The sequence below is a fragment of the Ovis aries genome, chromosome 3 (genome assembly GCF_016772045.2).
Source record: "Ovis aries strain OAR_USU_Benz2616 breed Rambouillet chromosome 3, ARS-UI_Ramb_v3.0, whole genome shotgun sequence".
NCBI lineage: Eukaryota > Metazoa > Chordata > Mammalia > Artiodactyla > Bovidae > Ovis > Ovis aries.
In genome coordinates, this window is record NC_056056.1 from 164,186,518 (window position 1) to 164,210,471 (window position 23,954).

At 35.7% G+C, this 23,954-nt stretch overlaps 1 protein-coding gene across 1 annotated transcript; it reads right to left on the reverse strand.

The window, feature by feature from the left end:
- Positions 1 to 6,381: 6,381 nt before the first annotated feature.
- On the reverse strand, positions 6,382 to 7,322 carry LOC101109790 (olfactory receptor 6C2-like). Its single transcript, XM_004007487.4, is given in 2 exon segments — positions 6,382 to 6,773; positions 6,776 to 7,322. Coding segments are annotated over 2 exon segments (936 nt in total). The 5' UTR covers positions 7,320 to 7,322.
- Positions 7,323 to 23,954: the final 16,632 nt, after the last annotated feature.

The window sequence follows — 23,954 nt, forward strand, 5'->3', positions numbered from 1 at the left end:
TAACTTACATAGCAGCTAAGTCAAATATTTCCTATCCTTCAGTCATTGTCAGGATACCTTGTCACCTTCCTATGTTGCTAAATCAAAAGATAACATTTGTCTTAGAAGCTTCAATTAAATGGTAACTTGGAGCTTCACCTAGTTGTTTTAAAAAGTTCTTTCCTAATCACTAAAAAAGTTGGATATAAGCTCCCACTTGATGCCTAGTCCCGCAGTTCAGCCTAAACTAGGCTTCCATTACAAGGAAGTACTGGGCACGTTTTGCCTAAAAGTGAACCTCCTTGCCTCAACACCAGGTTAAAGGTCATAAAGGGGCCACCAGAGCATTTCTGGTGGTGGGACAGGAATGAACTGTCTCTGCAGCCCAGGTACCTCCCATCAGTCCTGTCAGCACAACTCCAGGTTATCTGACTCCCTACCAACCACCACAGTCAGCCCGTGTGTACCGAGGACAGAGACTAAATTTTTCTTCCAAAATACCACTATTTTCTTCTGCTACTCATAGTCAGCCTTTTTAACAATACTCTCATGAAATTAATTGACACTGATATTGATACAGATATTAAAAACTGGGTTCCCATTAATATGTCTAAGACTATTAGAGAATTTGGTCACCAACTGATGAAACATAAGCATATAAATCACTCAGTGGGGATACAGTTCACATAATTTATACACAGTTTTTGTTTAAAATGAGAGTGAGTGTCCTTCTAAAATTCCCCTTCATTTAGATGAAATTCATCGTATTGATACATAAAAACTGCTAATCAATGACTCTCCTATAATTGCTACTCATATTGAGAAGCCACACTTCATAAGGGTGGTTGAAACCTTTCATAAAATATTAAAATGACAAATCATATCAGTTATTTTTGTAGAAATACTTTCCTCAGAGGAAACTGTTATTCTAGTGTTCAGAAAAGGGAAAGAAAATGATTAAAAAAATAGTTCTCTGATTAGTCATGACTTCAGATGTCCACTGAATCTGAAAGTTGCAAAGGGTGGAAAAAGTTATCCAGGAAGATCTTATGGTGGGGAGAGAGGTGGGGAGAGATGTAGGTGGTCTCTGACCATTCTTAGGAGCACAGACTCCTACTCACAGAGGGCTCTGAAGTTGGAGAGTTTTCACTAAGTCATCCTCCATCCACACAAAATTATTTTCTCAATAGAAAACCTACCTCCCAATGAGCCCTGGAAGTCTACTCTGGAACTGCAAAACTAACAATTGTTTAAATGGCTAAGTAGGGATCTCCTTCTGTTGTTGGGAAAGTTGATATTCTGTTATTTCTGGCAGAGGACATATTTCTAAACTGGCAGAATTTCTCCTTTAAAAAAATTGACCTAATCTTTAATTAAGTGAAACAAAGAAACATATTCTTGGTGGTCCTGTCTTAAACATTACTAATGAATCTCTTGTGTAATAGATTCTGGGGACTGAGCAGGAAACACAGACCTGGGGAAAATGTCCTCAGAGAGGTACCTGTAAATCACATTAACATTGGAAGAGTCCAGGTTCATGCCATGATTAGTATCAGATTACAAGACAAAAGGCAGCCTTCTGTTATTTGATTTCAATATTATGCCAGGAATTTATAAGATGATAAAGACAAGTTTTTCAATTTGTTAATCCTGTAAAAATGTGATTGGTGGATAGCATCAGTATAAGTAGAGAATGGCAACACACTCCACTATCTTTTTTTTAAAATATAAATTTATTTATTTTAATTGGAGGTTAATTACTTTACAATATTGGATTGGTTTTGTCATACATCAACATGAATCCACCACAGGTATACACGGGTTCCCCATACTGAACCCCCTTCCCTCCTCCCTCCCAGTAGCATCCCTCTTTCTTGGAAAATTCGATGGACAGAGGAGCCTGGCGGGCTACAGTCCATGGGGTCACTAAGAGTCAGACATGACTGAGTGACTAACACTTTCACTTTCAAGTATTCTGGTAATAATAGAGAAAAAATCTGTTATCAAAAGAAAAGGAAATGTGATAACTTATTGTTGATAGTTTTAAAATTACTTCCCAGATCTTTATAATTCTTTTGTTTTTACATTTCATGGGACTTTTTGTTTTAAATTGAAGTAGAGTTGGTTTATAATATTGTGTTAATTTCTGCCTTACAGAAATTCAGTTTTACATGAACATACATTCTTTTACATTCTTTAAAAATTTTTTTAAACTTTACTTTATTTTACTTACAATGCTGTATTGGTTTTGCCATACATCAACGTGAATCTGCCACAGGTGTACACGTGTTCCTAATCCTGAACCCCCTCCCACCTCCCTCCCCATACCATCTCTATGGGTCATCCCAATGCACCAGTCCCAAGCATCCTGTATCCTGCATTGAACCTAGACTGGCGATTCGTTTCTTATATGATATTATACATGTTTCAACGCCATTCTCCCAAATCATCCCACCCTCTCCCTCTCCCACAGAGTCCAAAGACTGTCTATTACAGTTTATCACAGGAAACTGAGTATATTTCCTGCAATATACTGTAGGACCTTGTTGTTTGTCCATTCTACATATACTAGTTTCCACCTGCAAACCTCAAATTACCACTCCATGTGTCCTCCACTGTATCGCCTTTTGGCAGCTACTGGTCTGTTCTCCATGCCTGTGAATCTGTTTCTGTTTTGTAGATAAGTTCATTTGTGACATAGTTTAGGTTCCACATATAAGTGATATCAAATGGTGTTTGTCTTTTTCTGAGTTACTTCACTTGGTATATTAATTTCTAGTTGCATCCCTGTTGCTGAAAATGGCATTATTTAATTCTTTTTATGGCTGAGTAATATTTCATTGTATATATGTACCACATCTTCTTTATCCACTCATTTTTGATGGACATTTAGGTTGTTTATCATGGCCCATTGTATTTCTTTACTTATTTATGGTATTTTATTTCATTACCATTTTCAATACATATTTTTGAATATGGTTACATATATTTTATATTTATTCATATTCATATAACTTATATTTAGTTTGCTTTATAAGCACATTTAATAATGCTTTCTCTATGATTTGATTCTAATATATCTATGTGTCATTTTCTTCAAATATCACTTTTTTGAGTTCATTGAACTTCTTAATATACAAATTTACTTTGTTCTCAATATTTGGAACTACCCACTCCAGTATTCTGGCCTAGATAATTCCATGGGTCCATCTTTAATTATCAACATATAGAGATTTCTAATATTTTTAATGACTAAATTTATATAACTTTAATCTTTCTTTAATAATTAGTACCACTTAATAATTAGTAAGTTTAGAAACTTATTTATATTTCTTCTATTTATGATAAAAAATATTGCTCTAAAGTTTCTATATAAATATTTTTGCATATAACCACTTATATACATGACATTCTTAGTTTTAGGTAGAAACAATTTTACACTTGTATGACTTTGATATATAGTTTTTACCAGATGTGTTAAAAATATTTGTAGTCTCAATGTGGGAAAATAAATTATTAAAATGAATGTGATTTGGTGGATAACCTTGATAGATTGTTTTAGAAAAAAATCTCAGCATTTTTCTTTGTACCAGAAAGAGTTCTTTCAACTACAGAAAAATAGATGATCAGTAGACAGTTCAGTTCACAATTTTGTTTGCCTTAGTCTAAGGGGACATCTGTAGAGGGTCCTGGGAAGAATTTCCTCCAATAACAATTATAGGAATCAGAAAATAACAAATGAAAAACCAACTCCACTGCAGCAACGACAACCCTCTCCACCACTGAGAGGGTGAGAGAGACCTTAAGAAAAAGAAACTAGGGGTGTGTACGTAGACACAATTCCAAATAAACTGGCCCAAACCTCACTGAATTCTCTTTCTTCTTTTGTACACTACAACACTATCATTTTTTTTTTTTACAATTTCTAAAATACACTTGTTAATTTATTCTGTCAACACTTATTGAGAACTTATTCTATATTCTGTACCCTATGTCTCTTCAGGTAATGGTGGCTTTGTCCAAAAATGAAAGGCTACTTTTATGTGAATGCAGGGCAGACCGCAACTTGTGATGACTCAGCCAAATAGCCCTTGAGAGACACTGTCCAACTTCAGGGACAATGTCTTATATTTATGGCACATGAAAGAATTTAGCCAAATGATGGGCATTTCACACAGGTGGCCTTACCTAGAATTCAGTAGCCATAGGGCGAACACTCCTGTGGCTTGAGTATGAATTACACATATACACATTTGGGAGTTGCAAATAAGTCTATTTTTTTTTCCAGGGAAGATTGGGATGAAATTCAAGATTTATAGGAATTTTTGTGCTGAAAAAAATTTTCTATTAAGTGGCAAAGCAATTGAGTTTCCCATTTGTTATAAAACACTGAAGTGGTTCTAACTTTAGTTAGTGTGAGCTCTGGGCTTCCCTGGTAGCTAAGACAGTAAAGAATCCACTTGCAATGCAGGAGATCTGAGTTCAGTCTCAAGATCCTGTGAAGAAGGGAATGGCTGCCCATTCCAGGATTCTTGCCTGGTGAATCCCACGGACAGAGGAGCCTGGCAGGGTCACATGAAAGGCAGACGTGACTGAGCAACTAAGCACGCACACATAGGAGCTCCAGGTAAACAAAACAGACAGACTTTCCCAAATTCTCGTCTTTTCAAAGTCTATTTTGAAGTGAATTCACTGGCAAAATGGAAGATATAGGGGGATGGACTAGTTGGATTCTTTTAGCTGGTCAAGTTTAAGAGTTACTCCTGGAAGCCATCTGGGAAGATGAAGAGAAAAACAGCTGCTGAGAAAACTGCCTCTCATTATTTCTTCCCAAATAGTACAAAAATGGCAAAGTGAATTCTACACCATAAGTGGACAAACATTTTCTGCAAAAGGTCAGATAGTAAACATTTGCACCTTTTTGGGCCCTGAAGGAGTCTGTTAAATACTCAACTCTGCCATTAAAAATAGCCATAGATATTATGCAAATAGTGAGAATATACGATCTTTTTTTATAAGAACCAGTGTGGATAGATTCTACTCTCAGGACTTAAGTTTCTGTCTCTTGCTCCAGAATGTGGACCTTACTCCTAAGCAGCTTTCCCAGTGTTCAACTGGAATCCTATCATTGAGGAGATATTTATTTACAAGGGCTGTTTACTTTGGCTGGGCCAGAACTCCAAGCCCAATGACTGCTTGGCCTCTACTATCTCTGTCGAACGCTCAGCATTATCACTGGTGAACATGGATTACACTTTCCCTACATGTATTTAGTCAGTTTCTCAGCCAAGGACACAAAGGGAACTCGTGTCCAGATTCCAGTTCAATGCAGCCCTGACTGGAGGATACTGACCGTTTCTTTTTGTGTGTGTGTAATATTGATATATTTTTTTAACCATTTCAACTGACCCGATCTTTGCCAACTAAACTCAGAGAGACAGTCATGTTGAGCTTAGTCTCTGTCTCATAGTGTGGACTGAACTAGTGCTAATTGTGGACTCCATTTACATAATTTCCCTTTTCTAGAGGGAAATTTGAGCTGCTTGCCAAAAATTTTCTCATATACTCGATTCAGTTTCATGATTATTTAAGAAAGAAAATATGATTTCAAACTCCTTTTCTGACAGAGATGGAAGCAAAAGTACTAATTTTTGTTTTATTCTTTTTGTTTGTATGTGTGCATGTGTGTATGAGTGCTAACATGCTATCGTTATACAGGTGTGGTCTAAAATTTTCACCTGTTTCTTGAAGTAAACTCCCTTGTATCTTTTTTGGATCATTTTTGTTTTCAGATGCTTGATATTTATTTTCATGTTTGCTTTACAATATGATTTAGTTGACAAGCCTATTTTGAGTTCTTTTATTTTAATGTTTGTCTTGTTAGTACTTTAAACAAAGATGAGATATTTCTTCCTATATGTCACATGTTTCTTTCAGTATATTTATTGAGTGTGATTGTGAAAATTCCTCAGTTGTGTCTGCCTCTTTCTGATCTTATGGACTGCAGAGCCCAGCAGGCTCCTCTGTTCATGGAATGTTTCTGGCAAGAATATTGGAGTGGGTTGCCATTTCCTTCTCCAGAGTATATTAATGATACATATGCAAATTAAAGAAGTCCAGCAAAACTATTGTTCTGAAGTTTTCCCAGGAATCATAGATACTATATTTAACATGGCATGCAATTTTTTTTGAATAATGTTAGAAAAACAGTGAGAAATGAAGGAAGATTTTGCTTCTGAGAAATAAATTCTCATGTTCTTTTGAGGACAAATCATTTTGATTGAGATTAAAGAGAGGGATAAATGATTTATTCTAAGTAGTTTCACAATTAGGATTTCCAGAGAAAAATGTTTAAGCAAGCAATACATTATTTTTATCTGATGGTTTAAATCCAGTATCCTCTTAATTGTGTAAGAAAAGTGCAGTTTTTTTGATTATGTCACTGACAGCTTGTTTCACCTGCTTGTTCCTCAAAGTATAAATAAAAGGGTTCAACAGCGGGGCAACAGATGTAGTGAGCACAGACACCCCTTTGTTAATGTCCACCTCTTCTTTGGCTGAAGGCTTGATGTAGATAAAAATACAGCTGCCATAGGTAATGGAAACAACAATCATGTGAGAAGAACAAGTGGAAAAAGCTTTTCTTCTCTGTGATGCAGAGGGAAATCTTAGAATAGTCCTGATGATATACACGTAAGAAAGAACAACCCCTATCAATGTAATGATGAATGTCACCACTGCACAAATTATAACCATCTGTTCAATGAACCATGTATCTGAGCATGAGATCTTAAAAGAGGAGCTGCATCACAGCCAAAATGATCAATGGCATTGGAGTTACAGAATTCTAGCTGGAGGCCCATACTGAGTGGTGTGATGATGATCATCAGCCCAGAGATCCAGCAGCAGAACACAAGGATGGTGCAGACTCTGCCATTCATGATGGTCATGTAATGAAGGGGTTTACAGATGGCCACGTATCGGTCATAGGACATGGCTGCCAGGAGAAAAAACTCTGTGGCCCCAAAAAGTCCAATGAAAAATATTTGACTAGCACAGGCGTTGTAAGTAATGGTATTGTCCCCACTTGATATGCTATACAGGAATCTGGGAATACAGACCGTTGTGAATGAGATTTCTAAGAAGGAGAAGTTTCTGAGAAAAAAATACATAGGTGTTTTAAGATGAGAATCTAGGAATGTTAGAATGATAATAGTCAGGTTTCCAGTAATGCTCAGCACGTAAGTAAGAAACAAGAAGACAAAAATCAGAACTTGCAGCTGTGGGTCCTCTGTAAATCCCAACAAGATGAATGTTGTTATGACTGTGCGATTTCTCATTATCACTTTTGATGTTTTAGGTAATCTACATGTAAAAAGTCAAAGAGAAGGTATCCAAATAGATTAAAAAAATAATTAAAAAAAATCAATGGAATGGAAAACAGAAACAAGAGACAAATGAATATAATCAAAAGCTGATTCTTGGAGAGGTAATAACATTGATAAAATTGTCATTGAGACTGATCTTGAAAGAAAAAAGGCGGAATTTATCAGAAATGTGAGGTATAGCATCATTATAAATTATTCAGCTATTGAAAAGATAAAAATGTCATGTTTTGAAAAAATCTGCTAAATGGATTCAGCAACTTGAATGAATGAATGAATTCTATGAAAAATACAATCTACTAAAGTTAATGCAAGATTAAATACCTAACCTATATAGTTCTATTTTTAACATTAAAGTAAACAAGTGAAAAGTAAAAGTGTTAGTCACACAATCGTGTCAACTCTTTGCAATCCCATGGACTGTAACCCACCAGCCTTCTCTGTTCATGAAAGTCTCCAGGTAAGAATACTGGAGTGAGTAGCCATTCTCTTCTCCAGGGGATATTCCCAACCCAGGGATAGAACCCAGATCTCCTGCTTTGCAGGCAGATTCTTTAACATCTGAGTCACTAGAGAAGCCCAAAGTAACGAAATACATATTTAAATTATTCTACAAAGAGAACTGCAGCCTCAGATGGCTTACTTGTAGATTCCTACCAAACATTTAAAAACAAACAGGAAAATACCATACTATACAAATCCTTTGAAACATCTGTTGAAAGCAAAATCCATAACATATACTGATGGAATTGACACTGTATAGAGACAAAATATGATAACCATAATGAAAAGGAGAAGAGTAAAGGGTAACAATTTTCTTCTGTTACATTCTACCTCAGTGGCAAAATATTATATCAAAATGGTTTGTGAAATGTTCAATGTGTAGATTATAATTTACAGATCACACACAAACTTTTAAGAAATGATATGGTAAAAAACATTCTATAAATTAAAATGGAACACTAAACTAGTGTAGTAGAAACAAAAGAATGAATAGCAATGGGAACAAAGAACAATCAACTAACAAAATGATAGAAGTCCAAACATAAATGATGATACACTGCCTATAAGTGATCAAAACATATCATGGTAATCAAAAGAGATTATAAGAACAATTAAAAAGTTATTTTTCTGGATGCTATATACAAGCACTCCACTTTAAATATAATAACATAGATAGATTAAAAATAAAAGAATAGAAAAAGTATATCATACAAAGGATAATCAAGAGAACGCTGGAGTGCATATTGCCACCAAAGAAAATTAACAAGCATACAAAAGAAAATTACATACTGAGAACTGAGTCAAATAACCAAGAACATAGATTCTAATTATTTATGTATCTAATAATGCATAAAAATATATGAAGGATAAACTGGCATAAGGGCTTCTAAAGTGGCACCAGTGGTAAAGAGCCTGCCTGACAATGCAGGAGATTTTAGAGATACAGGTTTGATCCCTGGGTCAGGAGGATCCCCTGGAGGAGCGCATAGTAACCCACTCCTGTATTCTCACCTGGAGAATCCCCATGGATGAGGAGCCTGGTGGTCTATAGTCCATAGGGTCGCAAAGAGTCAGACACTACTGAAGCGACAGAAGAGCACAAACTGCCATAAATAAAAGATGAAACAGATAAATTAGCAATTATAGTTGGAGATTCTCCTACTAATTAATTGATAGAATTGACTGAAAACCCACAGACATATACAAGAAGTAAACAGCATCTTCAGTCAATTCCATATAACTGACATAAAAATGAACACAACAAAAAATGAACTTGAAATAGATAATAGACCTAAGAAAAAATTCTCTGCCTTTAGAAAGACAGTTTTTAAAAAGTGAAAATGAAAGCCACGTAGACTTGTCCAAGGAAAAGTCTAACTTTAAACCCTCTAAGTCTGATCTAGATGTCCAAAAAATTGAATATTGAATTCACAATACTATAGGATGCACTCTTCGTGCAGATATAAATTTGGGGATTATCAGCCTAAGTGAATTACCTTATTTTTGAGAACCTCTTAGAGAGAGGGTGAAATGAAAGAAAGGATTGCCTAGAAAAGACATCATTTTATCACTGAGACATGTCTTACTCTCTGTGACCCCATGGACTGTAGCACACCAGGCTCCTTTGTCCTCCATCATCTGCTGGAGTTTGCTTAATGTCCATTGAGATGGTGATGCTATTTAACCATCTCATCCTGTGCCACCCCCTTCTCCTTTTGCCTTCAGTCTTTCTCATCATCAGGATCTTTTCCAATGAGTCATCTCTTTGCACAAGGAGGCCAAAGTATTGGAGCTTCAACTTCAGCATCAGTCCTTCCAAGAAATATTCAGGGTTTATTTCCTTTAGCATTGACTGGTTTGATCTCCTTGCAGGCCAAGGGATTCTGAAGAGTGTTTTCCAGCACCACAATTCAAATATGACATATCAACTCTGTCCCTAAGAATTTACTATGAGGAGAAAGATATATGTATTTCATAGAAAAACTTTACAATTGGATCTTTATTCAAAGTAACTAAAAGTGGAATCCAATATAAGGAAGCATCAAGAGATTATAAATAAATTATGATATTTATAAACATGGAATGCTGCATAGCATTATATATCTTGATTTTAGTAGTGGTTATGAAGAAGTATGTATATATTTTTCATAATTCACTAGAATGTTATATATGTAAGTTTTATATACAATACATACAACTGATTAAAGAAGACTAAGAGAAGATATTTGCAAAAACTCTCAAAGACAGAACCCAGCATTTATAAAACTCTACTACAAATCAATAAGACAAAACCAAGCCTAATAAAAATTAGACAAATTTCTTCACAAAAGAGGACATCTAAATACAAGTGAACATATGAAATGTAATCTTGTTAGGGTTTAGGGAAAAGGAAATTAAATTCACAACTAGTGTACAACCATGAGGATAACTAACATTAAATGGATGGACCATACCAAGTATCCATTCATGTTGATGTATGGCAAAACCAATACAATATTGTAAAGTAATTAACCTCCAATTAAAATAAATAAATTTATATTAAAAAATAAAAAAATAAAAACTTTCATGGTAGAAAAAAAATCCAGTGTAATAAAATAAAATTTAATCAGATAAAATTACCCATACATCTACATTTTAAAATAGTCAATCTTACACTGTGTTTCCACTGTTAAAATTACTTAGCATATCTGTATGCATTTAATTTTAATAAAATTAAAATCATGCTTTAAAAAAAAGAATGTATTGTAATCTTAGTTGGTGTGTACATTTTTAAAGGCACTATTAAGACTTTTTGAATATGATTATTAAGTTGAATATGAAACAGGATATTATTATTATAGGTATTTGCCCAATAGAAATGCATACATATGTACTCCAAATGAATGAATGTTTAACAAAATTCAAAGTGGCATTATTTTAATAATCCCAAAACTCAAAACACTAAAATGACTTCCAATGACAGAATCAATTTGTAAATTGAAATTATATTCACAAAATGGAAGAGTAAAACAATGACAGTTAATAATACTCTTACATGCAATAGCATGGAGAGTTCTAACAAAATTTTGAGTGAAGAAGCAAGACCTAAAAGAATTCCATTCACAGAAATTTCAAAGATAAGCACAGCAAATCTATGGAGTTAGAAACCAGGACATTATGGAGAAGGAAATGGCAACCCGCTCCAGTATTCTTGGCTGGGAAATTCCATGGACAGGGGACCCTGGCGGGCTATGGGGTTGCAAAGAGTAGGACACAACCGAGGGCCTGAGCACACGTTGTTAGAAGCAGATATGAGAACTCCTGTGTTAAGGTAAACATTGTGGTTTGCAAAAGTGGAAAACAATGCCACTCCTCACCTTTTTCATTTTGGGAAATATAAAAAAGTTACATTAAAAAAGAAGAACTCAGGACAGTAACTCTATTCAGGTAGCAGCATAAAGGTCTAGGTATATCTACAGCTTATAAGGTACTCTTAATGAAATAGAGCTATTTCTATCCACAGCAGTGAGCCCATGCCATTTGTTAACTTTTCTCTAAATGTTAAACTATGGTAAACGTTTATAATTTTTAGAAAATTAAGGTGAACTCTGATATTTGGCCATATTACCTGACACTGTAGTATTCTATAACACTGCTTTATTTCTACACTTTTCCCCAAGGTCTAATTCAGAAAACCTTTTAAAAAATACATCTGGACTATTGTACTATGATTTGGCACAGGTTATATTCACATAGATGGGGTTAACATCCACTCAGTAACTGAATGTCAAAGATCATACCATTCAAATGAAGCTAAAGGGAATGGCTTCCCACTCCAGTATGTTTGCTTGGGAAATCCCTTGGACAGAGAAGCCTGGTGGGCTACAGTCCATGGGATCACAAAGAGTCAGACAGGACTGAGTGAACACACACACGATTTAAATGAAGCTTTAGAATAATAAATTCTCCTGGTCAGCATATATGTGTGTGTATTTTATATATATATATATATATATATGTGTGTGTGTGTGTGTGTGTGTGTGTATATGTATATGTATATATATAAAACACTGAAAGTGTTGAGAGTGTTAGTTGCTCAGTTGTGTTCAACTCTTTGTGACCCTGTGAACTATAGCCTACCAGGCTTCTCTGTCCATGGGATTCTCCAGGCAAGCATACTGGAATGGGTTGCCATTCCCTTCTCCAGGGGATTTTCCCAAACCAGAAATCAAACCAATATCTCCTGCATTGGCAGGCAGATTCTTTACCTCTCAGCCACCAGGGAAGCCTAGACCCTTCCTTAGATCTACAGAATTTGTCATCTCTTGGGCTCAGGCCCCTGACCAGCATTTTTTTCCCTCCAGAGCCACATTCTGCTCCAAACAGAGATGCTTTAACCTACTTTGGACAGGAGAATTTTCAGACTCATGTCACTGATTTCTAAAGCATGGTGAGTTTTATGAAGAAAGAAAACAAAGTTCAGAGAGGGAGAGTGAATTCTTCAAGGTCATACAAATGATTAGTGGACATCTTTCTATGAAATAGAGGAAAATATATTCTCTCCTAAAACCAAGGACATTCGATGCCCTCAGGCCAAATAACCAGACCTTTTCCATCGCAGAAATAGCATTCCCTTCTCTAGAAAAGGAACTGTTTTAATTTTTCCCCAAATTTTGAATAGAAAAAAATACTGATTTGAAAAATATGCAAGTACTTACACTTTAGTCTGTCATTCAGGCTTCAGATTTTTTTCTCCCCACATAGTCTCACAATTAAACCAGTTATTAGTAGTGACATGAATGTAGTCTAGTGATTCTTTTCCACTTAACACTCACTCAAAGATAGCAATGGAAATGCATGAACAAGTTATATCCATTTTTATATCCCTGTGCCTAACATTTACCGTGACTGATAAAAATCAGTCAAGATTCAAAAATGACCTATTTCCACAAAATATAGATAGAAGGAAAGACTAGTAAACAGGCCAAGGAAAACAAAATTCTCTTTCATTCTTGCAAAGTTGATGGCCTGACCCAACAATTTAACACAGAGTGGTTCCCTGAAGTTTCACCACAGAATGATTGAAGATGTTTTTTGTATATGGTCAATGTGTAACAGGTAAGATTAACTATGCTAAAAAAAAAGTGTCCTTGGTGACCATGCTCCAAAGTCACTAATGAATGTAAAATATTCATATAGAAAAAAAAAGCAAAACAAAAGCTAACTAATGCACCTAGGAATTGGGATAGTGTCCTTGGAGACTGGAAGATGCATTAATAACAGCAAGGTCAGAATGTATCATGAAGATACTAAATTTTTGCCAAAATGATGAACCAAGTAACATTTTGTAATGTGTCATAATTTGCAAATATTTATCGGTAATGTTTGAACATAATATTACTACCCTTTCACTGTTCTTGAAGTAATTCCTTATGCTTTCTTGAGATATTCCCATATATTAAGGATATTAAGTCTGTGCAAGTATCATGTAATAAATCTTATTTCACAGTTTGTTATTTAACATTTAATGCAATTTGTGGTGATGGAATACAGAAAATTTGGTTAAATTGCAGTAAAATCTATTTACTTTTTTTGGTTTGTTTCTGAATTTATTATTATGTGAAAGGCTTTAATAATCCTAATCATGTCATATACTTACTTATATTTTCTTCCAATTATTTTATTTACTTTAGTATCTGCATCCAACATTCAGAAAGTAATAACAAGGAGGTATTGAAAAATATGTAGAAAGAACATACAGTGAAGTAGGAGGAACAAACAGCCGGTGAGCATGGTATCATGGAAGTCAAGTGTAAAGTGTTTCCTGTGTCATGAGGTTTTAATACAGTGACTATTAGTTTTTTTTTCCTTCTTTATGTGTGACTGATTTGGCATTGCACTTCTTTTATAGAGCTTCCATTTTTCATGATGCATTCATATTCACATCACTATCCATAGCATTATCTATATTTAAAATGGTGCCACTATGTATCCTTTCTCAAAACGCTCTGATTCTTTGTTTCTATGGTAATTTTTATTTTCAGTACTCTTGTACAAATTTGGCCTTTAAGAAGGCTTCTATGAATTTCCTCCTTAATTTTAGAGCATAGCAATGCTGTCAAAATGTTTGGATCTTTCAAAAGACAAAGCTGGAATATAACACATTAAGAAACTATTATTTTACACTGTTGCTTCTAATTTTTCTACTGAATTATTTTCCTATCATATTTAATTCTCCCTTACTTTCTGTTTTCCCTATAGTGGTATTCTCAACATCAATATGTTTGTCCAATGCTAAAATCCACACAAAAAGAAATTAGAATTACTCAGTCAATACCACCAATGATAACATCCAAACTAAATGCAGTTACGAATGTATTTGTAACCCTTTTACAGAGAGTCAATGATAAGAATGTGATGCTTTTAAGTTACACACTAAATTATTTTTGTTTTTTTTTTTTTGCTTTTTACCTTTGTAATTTTTTATTCACTCTGAAATACTGTCATTTCTTTTGATTTTATTTATATTCAATTTTATTGTTTATATGTTACTTTAAACTTTAATGTATATAAAACAATGGTATAGTTGAAAAATAAAACTTTATTTAAAAGGTATTCTTAAAAAGCTTCATGAGGGAGAGGGTGGGATGATTTGGGAGAATGACATTCTAACATGTATACTATCATGTGAATTGAATCGCCAGTCTATGTCTGACGCAGGATGCAGCATGCTTGGGGCTGGTGCATGGGGATGACCCAGAGAGATGTTTTGGGAGGGAGGTGGGAGGGGGTTCATGTTTGGGAATGCATGTAAGAATTAAAGATTTTAAAATTTAAAAAATAAAAAATAAAAACAAAAAAACAAAAAATAAAAAATAAAAAAATAAAAAAATAAAAAAGAAGGAAAGAGGAAAAAAAAGCTTCATGAGATCATTTCTTGACAAAATTTTTTTGCATATATGGTATAAAAATATCAATTTTTCAATCACATATTTATTTACTCAAAAACATGTTGAGCATTTGGATCCTAGGTATAGTTTGAGGCATTCGATATCTGGCTAGCTAGGCAGCTCTCATCTACATATCATCAATGATTTATTTACTTAGTTGGAAGTACTGCATAACAGTTAACAAACTACAGTTTAGAATCTAAGATCTTATTACAGCCCTGTTCCATAAACTCTGAACTTTGTTATAGTGTGAGCAACAAAAATAATGTCTCTAAGTTTCAATTTTTTCAAAAGTAAAAAGGAAAAGTTCATAATTATGTGTACCTTGCTTTATCAGTTCAGTTCAGTTCAGTTCAGTCGCTCAGTCGTGTCAGACTCTTTGCGACCCCATGAATCACAGCACGCCAGCACTCCCTGTCCATCACCAACTCCCGGAGTTCACTCAGACTCACATCCATTGAGTCAGTGATGCCATCCAGCCATCTCATACTCTGTCGTCCCCTTCTCTTCCTGCCCCCAATCCCTCCCAGCATTAGAATCTTTTCCAATGAGTCAACTCTTCGCATGAGGTGGCCAGAGAACTGGAGTTTCAGCTTTAGCATCATTCCCTCCAAAGAAATCCCAGGGTTGATCTCCTTCAGAATGGATTTGTTGGATCTCCCTGCAGTCCAAGGGACTCTCAAGAGTCTTCTCCAACACCACAGTTCAAAAGCATCAATGCTTCGGCGCTCAGCCTTCTTCACAGTCCAACTCTCACAACCATGCTTTATACGGTGATTAAATAATGTAAACACAATTAACACAGTAATTCATGCACAGTAAATGTTCAACACACGTTCAACACACAATGGACATTATAATAATTAGTAATACTTCAAAATGTTTAAATATAGGTTTCAGGAGTGGGAACTCATGTACACCCGTGGCGGATTCATATTGATATGGCAAAACCAATACAGTACTGTAAAGTAAAATAAAGTAAAAAAATAAATAAATAAAAAAAAATAAAAACAATGAGATTCTTAAAAAAAAAAAAGTAGGTGCACATCCCAGATGGCGCTAGTGGTAAGAACCCACCTGCCAATGCAGGAGACATAAGAGAAGTGGGTTGGATCCCTAGGTCAGGAAGATCCCCTGGAGGGAGTCATGACAACCCACTCCAGTATTCTTGTCTGGAGAATCCCACAGACAAGATTGTCTGGAGAATCCCACAGACAGAGTTCCCTTTTGGGCTATGGTCCATAGGGTCGCAAGGAGTCAGACACTACTGAAGTGACTTAGCATGCAGGCATGTACATCCTCAAATCTGCTGAAGAAAATATTTATTTCTAAATCATAATATTATGCAGAAATCCTAATTTTTTACTTAATATTGAATAGAGTTGTTTTAGAAAAATAAGTAGGAGTAGTTTGTGGTAGGTGCCCATATGCTCTTCTCCTAGTGACAATTCACATATTGGAAAAAATAAAAATTTATCTTGGTATGTTGGCATATATGTGTTTTATATGATACAAAATAATCTGCTAATTTGCAATGTTTACATAAATTTTGCTTTGTAGAAATATTTTGGTCTGCTCACATTTTTGAACTATCTTAGTGATGCAATAGCTTCAATTTATTATCTTGAATAGTCTTTAAAAATTCATGTTGATGTATGGCAAAACCAATACAATATTGTAAAGCAATTAACCTCCAATTAAAATAAATAAATTCATATTAAAAATTCATTTGAAAAAATAAAAACCTGTTACAATTCTAATCTTAAAAATGGATTATTCTTCATCTCAGTAGCCATTAATGAGTTCTTCTTCAGATCCATAGTTGGGTTGTACGTGCAACAGCTTGGTTGTGTTGGATCTTCATTGCTGTGTGTGGGCTTTCTCTAGTTGTGGCAAGTGGGGGATACTGTTCCTTGCCGTTCACAGGCTTCTCATTGTGGTGGCTTTGCTTGTTGCAGAGCATAGGCTGTAGGCACATGGGCTTCAACAGTTGCAGCACACGGGCTCAGTAGTTGATGCATACAGGCTCTAGGCATGCAGGCTTCTGTAGTTGCGGTGCGCAGGCTCAGCATTTATGGCTCACAGGCTCTAGAGTACCGGTTCAGTGGTTGTGGCACCCAGGCTTCATTGCTCTGTGGCATGTGGAATCTTCCTGGCGAGGGATCAAACCAGTGTCCCTTACACTGGCAGGTGAATTCCTAATCATGGTACAACCAGGGAAGTTCTCAAGTCCAAATTCTAACTGTTAACAGGCTCTGGACTTCCCTGGTGGCTTAGATGGTAAAGAATCTGCTTGTAATGCAAGATACCAGAGTTTGATCCCTGGGTTGGGAAGATTCCCTGGAGAAAGGAATGGTTACCAGTAGTCTTCCCCAGAGAATTGCATGGACAGAGGAGTCTGGTGGGCTACAGTCCATGGGGTTTCACTGAGTTGGAAACTACCCCATTGCTATGCTTCTGCTACATTAGTCACACTCTTTTCATCCTGGGCCACTGGAGATTCTGAAAACCTACAATTACAAACACATTTGTCCCATCCAAATCATCACACACGTCAATACTAGTATTTGATATAGTAGTATACTAGTATTTACTTAGATTAATAGTTACTGATTAGATATGGGCTTACCAGTGGTACAGAATCTGCCTGCCAGTGTAAGAGACATAGGAGGCGGGGTTAGGAAGATTTTCTGGAGGAAATGACAACCCACTCCAGTATTTTTGCTTGAAAAGTCTCATGGACAGAGAAGCATGGTGGGCTACAGTCCATGGGATCACAAAGAGTCAGACGTGAGCACATATACAAACACACACACAATTAGGTGTATGAGTGCTTACTGGGGACATGAGGCTATAAGCAATGTGACAAGAAAATAGTAATTTTTCACCGTCATGGAGCTGCATTTGGCAAGTGGTGTTAGACTCTGGCTGTCTGTAACTGGGTGGAGATTGTGATGGCCTTTTCTGTGTTTTTTATTCTCACGGTGCCAATTACATGTGGCAAAATGCTGAAGTCCTCAATATATTATTATATTTTTTGTAAATGTGGTCATGCTGCTGCTGCTGCTGCTAAGTTGCTTCAGTCGTGTCCGACTCTGTGCAACCCCATAGAGAGCAGCTCACCAGGCTCCCCATCCCTGGGATTCTCCAGGCAAGAACACCGGAGTGGGTTGCCATTTCCTTCTCCAATGCATGAAAGTGAAAAGTGAAAGTGAAGTCACTCAGTCGTGTCCGACTCTTAGAGACCTCATGGACTGCAGCCTACCAGACTCCTCCATCCATGGGATTTTCCAGGCAAGAGTACTGGAGTGGGGTGCCATTGTTTTCTCTGAAATGTGGTCATATCTGCTTTATATTCTGTTAGAGTTTTTCCTATATTCAATTACTATTTATTTTGTTGTGCTATTACACACTTACACTCTCTTTTTCTGTTATTGTCATTTGCTATGTCTTCATCAATAGTTTGTATTAGAGGCTATAATGGGGCTGGAATCAAATGTCACTTTAATATGAAATTTAAAATTTCAGAACTGAACTATTAGGTCTTATTTCATGATCTGGCATAATTTTATTTTGATGAAGTGTATAATTAAAGATTAATGAATTATTTTTGAAGCCTGAACCAAGGGTTTATCTAATTTATTTAACAATGGGCAAATTTTTACACATGACTGGAAGTTTGTAGATGAGGGTGAAAAAAAAACTGTTATGGGTCAATTTCAAAAACTGAGTTGACTTTATAATAATAATTTTTGCAGCACAGTTTTAGAACATATCTTCAACCTCATGCAAATTGGTATATTTGTGCACATTGATATTTTAATATGTCATATATTCGATATAAAACTACTCATGTAGTTTCTTATTTTTATACCTTTTTATTACTAGAAGTTGTTTGAAATCACAAAAGGTAAATGATGAACCATACAACAAGACACATAGAGTTTATTCTTCTGGGACTGACAGATAATTCTCCATTACGGATAGTAATTTTTTTGTTTCTGCTTCTAAATTAGATGTTGAATGTGACTGGAGACTTAACCATCATTGCCCTCACTCTGTTGGATTCCCGTCTCAAGACCCCAATGTATATCTTCCTCCATAATTTCTCTTTCCTGGAAATTTCATTCACAAGTGCTTGCACCCCCAGATTCCTAATCACCACTGTAAACAGAGAAAATATGATTTCTTATATTGGTTGTATGTCTCAGTTGTTTTTCTACGTATTCTTGGAAGTTACAGAATTTTTCCTGCTGGGGGCTAGTTCTATGACCTGTTGCCATTTGCAAGTCTTTGCATTATACATCCATCATGAGCAGCACAATCTGTCATCAGCTGGTACTCAGTTCTTGGGTAACTGGCATCCTGGTCATTTTCCCTCCAGTGATTTTGGTTCTTCACCTGGATTTCTGTGATTCAAATGTCATTGACCATTTCATTTGTGATATTTCTCCTACCCTACAACTTTCTTTCTCAGACACACATTTACTAGAAACGGTGGTATGTTTATTAGATGTGGTGACCCTCAGGATCACATTGCTATTGGTAATTCTTTCTTACTCTTACATCATCAAGACAATTATAAATTTCCCTTTTAGCTTAACAACAAAAAATTCATTTTTACTTGCTCTTTGCATAAGATTGTTGTATGCATCAGTTATTGTAGTTGTATATTCATCTATTAGGTTGTTGCAAAAGTATTTGTGGTTTTGTATTGATGAACATTGCTGTTTGATATTGGAATATACTCTTAAATAAATGTGGTTATGTTATACAATATTTTAATGCACATTTCTCACTTCATGTCTTTTTGCTAATGACATTCCTTGTTGTGTATTTTATATTTATTTTAGACTAAGAAAATGATTTTAGACAAAAAGCACATTTGAAAACATTTTTATTCGAGTTCAAAATGAGTCATAAAGCAGGGACACAACTTGCAACATCAACAACGCATTTGGCCCAGGAACTGCTAATGAACATACAATGAAGTGGTAGTTCAAGATATTCTGCAAAGGAGACAAGAGTCTTGAAGAAGGAGAACATCGTGGCCAGCCACTGGAAATTGACAACGACCAACGAATCATCAAAGCTGATCCTCTAACAACTACCCGAGAAGTTATTGAAGAACTCAATGTCACACATTCTGTGATCATTTGGCATTTGAAGCAAATTGGAAAGGTGAAAAAGCTTGGTAAATGGGTTCCTCATGAGCTGACCAAAATTCAAAATATTGTTGTTTTGAAGTGTCGTCTTCTCTTACTCTATGCAACAAACAACAATGAATGATTTCTTGATCAGATTGTAACATGGGACAAAAAGTGGATTATATATGGCCACCAGCAATGACCAATTCCGTGACTGGACTGAGAAGAAACTCCAAAGTACTTCCCAAAGCCAAACTCAAACTTGCACCAAAAAAGGTCATGGTCACTGTTTGGTGGTCTGCTGCCTATCAGATCCACTACAGCTTTCTGAATCCTGGTGAAATTGTTGCATCTGAGAAGTATGCTCAGCAAATTGATGAGATGCAGATGAAAACCACAGTTTTTCAACAGAATAGGCCCAATTCTCCACAACAACGCCGGACTGCAGGTCACACAACCATTTTTAAAAATGAATGATGCACCCCAAAGTTCCCTGAAGTTTTATTTACAATAGCCAGAACACGGCAGAAACCTAAATGTCCAGCAACAGAAGAATGGATAAAGGTGTGGTACATATGTACAATGGGATATCACTCAGCCATAAAAAGGAATGCAACTGCAGTTTGCAGAGATGTGGATAGACCCAGAGACGGCAATACAGAGTGAAATGAGTCAGAAAGAGAAAAACAAATGTATAAAATCACTTATATGTGAAATCTAGAAAAATGATGCTGATGAACTCATTTGCAAAGCAGAAATAGAGACACAGACATAGAGAACAGATGTATAGATAGCAGGGGAGGAAGAGAGGTGGGATGAATTGGGAAAACGGGATTGACATGTGCACACTACTATGTATAAACTAGATACCTAATGAGAACCTACTGTATAGCACAGAGAACTCTATTGAGTGCTCTGTGGTGACCTAAATGGGAAGGAAATCCAAAAAAAGAGAGTGTATATATATATATATATATATGTATATGCACACATATATATACACACATATATATATATATAGCTGATTCAGTTTGCTGCATGTCAGAAACTAATACAAAATTGTAAAGCAATTGTATGCCAATAAAAATTAATAAAAAAAATGAATGAATTGGGCTATGAAGTTTTGCTTCATCCGCCATATTCACCTGACTGCTCACCAACCGACTACCACTTCTTCAAGCATCTAGGTAACTTTTTGTAGGGAAAATGTTTCCACAACCAGTGGGAGGCAGAAAATGCTTTCCAAGAGTTTGTCAAATTCCAAAGGGTGAATTTTTACGCTACAGGAATAAACAAACTTGTTTCTCATTGCTAAAGATGTGTTGATTATAATGGTTCCTATTTTGATTAATAAAGATGTGTTTGAGCCTCATTATAAAGATTTAAAATTCACGGCCTGAAACTGCAATTACTTTGTTTTACCAACCTAATATGTGAAGCCCTCAGAAAATGGAAGGATCAATTTAAGCAAGGGAGCAGCTGTGCTCAATATTTCAATTGCCCCTTGTTGAACCTATCTTTTTTTTTTTTAAATAATCTGAGGAACCAGTAAGTTAAATAAACCTTCAGAGATGTATCTAGAAAGATATTTTCTGCTTCAGAGAAGTAATACTATTTATTGAAATAATAAACTGAAAGCATAAAATGAACATTTAACAAAAGCTATTTTGATTCTTCTAGTTTAAGAACTGATCTCTAATATTCAATTTTCTAGATCACTTTAGTAAACCTGAGCTTATAAATGCTTTGCATATTATTATATGTCTAAATTTACCTTTCTGTTATTCAATATGAAACATTTTTGTGTTAGAAACATAAAATTGCAGAATTTAATTCCTCTAATAGTGTGTTAGAAGAGAATGAATGAAGAGATTTGGTTGTATTATAGAACATAAATTTTTAGAATACTATGTTTGTTAAACACATATGAACAAAGATAGTGGAGGTGTAGGAATTCCAGTTGAGCTATTTCAAATCCTGAAGGGTGATGCTGTGAAAGTGCTGCATTCAGTATGCCAGCAAATTTGGAAAACTCTGCAGTGGCCACAGACTGGAAAAGGTCAGTTTTCATTCCACTTCCAAAGAAATGCAATGCCAAAGAATGCTAAAACTACCGCACAATTGCATTCATCTCACACACTAGCAAAGTAATGTTCAAAATTCTCCAAGCCAGGCTTCAACAGTATTTGAACTGTGAACTTCCAGATGTTAAAGCTGGATTTAGAAAAGCCAGAGGAACCAGAGATCAAATTGCCAACATCCGCTGGATCATGGAGAAAGCAAAAGAGTTCCAGAAAAATATCTACTTTTGTTTTATTGACTGTGCCAAAGCCTTTGACTGTGTGGATCACAACAAACTGTGGAAAATTCTGAAAGAGATGGGAATACCAGACCACCTGACTTGCCTCCTGAGAAATCTGTAAGCAGGTCAAGAAGCAACAGTTAGAACTGGATAGAACAACAGACTGGTTCCAAATCAGGAGAGGAGTACGTCAAGATTGTGTATTGTCACCCTGCTTATTTAACTTATATGCAGAGTAAATCATGCGAAATGCCAGGCTGGATGAAACACAAGTTGGAATCAAGATTGCTGGGAGAAACCTCAGATATGCAGATGACACCACACTTATGGCAGAAAGTGAAGAACTAAAGAGCCTCTTGAAAGTGAAAGAGGAGAGTGAAAAGTTGGCTTAAAACTCAACCTTTAGAAAACTAAGATCATGGCATCTGGTCCCATCACTTCATGGCAAGATGGGAAACAATAGAAACAGTGAGAGTTTATTTTTGGGGTCCCAAAATCACTGCAGATGGTGACTGCAGCCATGAAATTAAAAGATGCTTGCTCCTTGGAAGAAAAGCTATGACCAACCTAGACAGCACATTAAAAGGAGAGACATTAGTTTGCCAACAAGTGTCCATCTAGTCAAAGCTATGTTTTTCTCCAGTAGTCATCTATGGATGTGAGAGTTGGACTATAAGAAAGCTGAGCACCAAAGAATTGATGCTTTTGAACTGTGGTGTTGGAGAAGACTATTGAGAGTCCCTTGGACTGCAAGGAGATCCAACCATTCCATCCTAAAGGAAATCAGTCCTGAATATTCATTGGAAAGACTGATGCTCAAGCTGAAACTGCAATACTTTGGCTGATGCAAAGAACTGACTCATTGGAAAAGACCCTGATGCTGGGAAATATTGAAGGCAGGAGGAGAAGGAGATGACAGAGAATGAAGTGAATGGATGGTATCACAAATGTGATGGACATGAGTTTGCGCAAGCTCTAGGAGTTGGTGTTGGGCAGGGAAGTCTGGTGTACTGCAGTCCATGCGGGTTGCAAACAGTCAGACATGACTGAGCAATTGAAATGAACTGACCTTGATTCATTTAAAGGCCATATTTTAAAAAATTCTTAAATTGAATTTTGTCATTATTAAATAAGCTTAATATGCTCCAAGAGACCTTATTCTTTAAAAGTATAATGTACATAATTATTTTGTAAGTGATTCTTTGAAAAATAAATTTTAAACATTTTAAAAAAGAATACTTTCCAGTTTTTAAATGGAAAGGTTGTAGATTAATAATCTCAGTTATATAGCAAAGTGATCTATACATATATTTTTTCTTTTTTGTTTCTTTCCCCTTATAGATTATTTCTGTTTATTTTCCCTATGCATGCATGCTAAGTTGCTTCAGTCATGTCCAACTGTTTGTGATGGACTACAGCCCACCACACTCCTCTGTTCATGGGATTCTCTAGGTAAGAATACTGGAGAGGGTTGCCATGTCCTCCTCCAGGGGATCTTTCTGATTCAGGGATTGAACCCACCTCTATTAATGTCTCCTACATTGGCAGATGAGTTCTATATCACTAGCGCCACCTGCAAAGACACATTTTCCCTTACAGATTATTTCAAAATATTGAGGAAATATATACCATTCATTCCCTATGCTATACAGTTAGGTCCTTGTTAATTATCTATTTTATTTGTAGTGGTGTGTATATGTTAATGAAA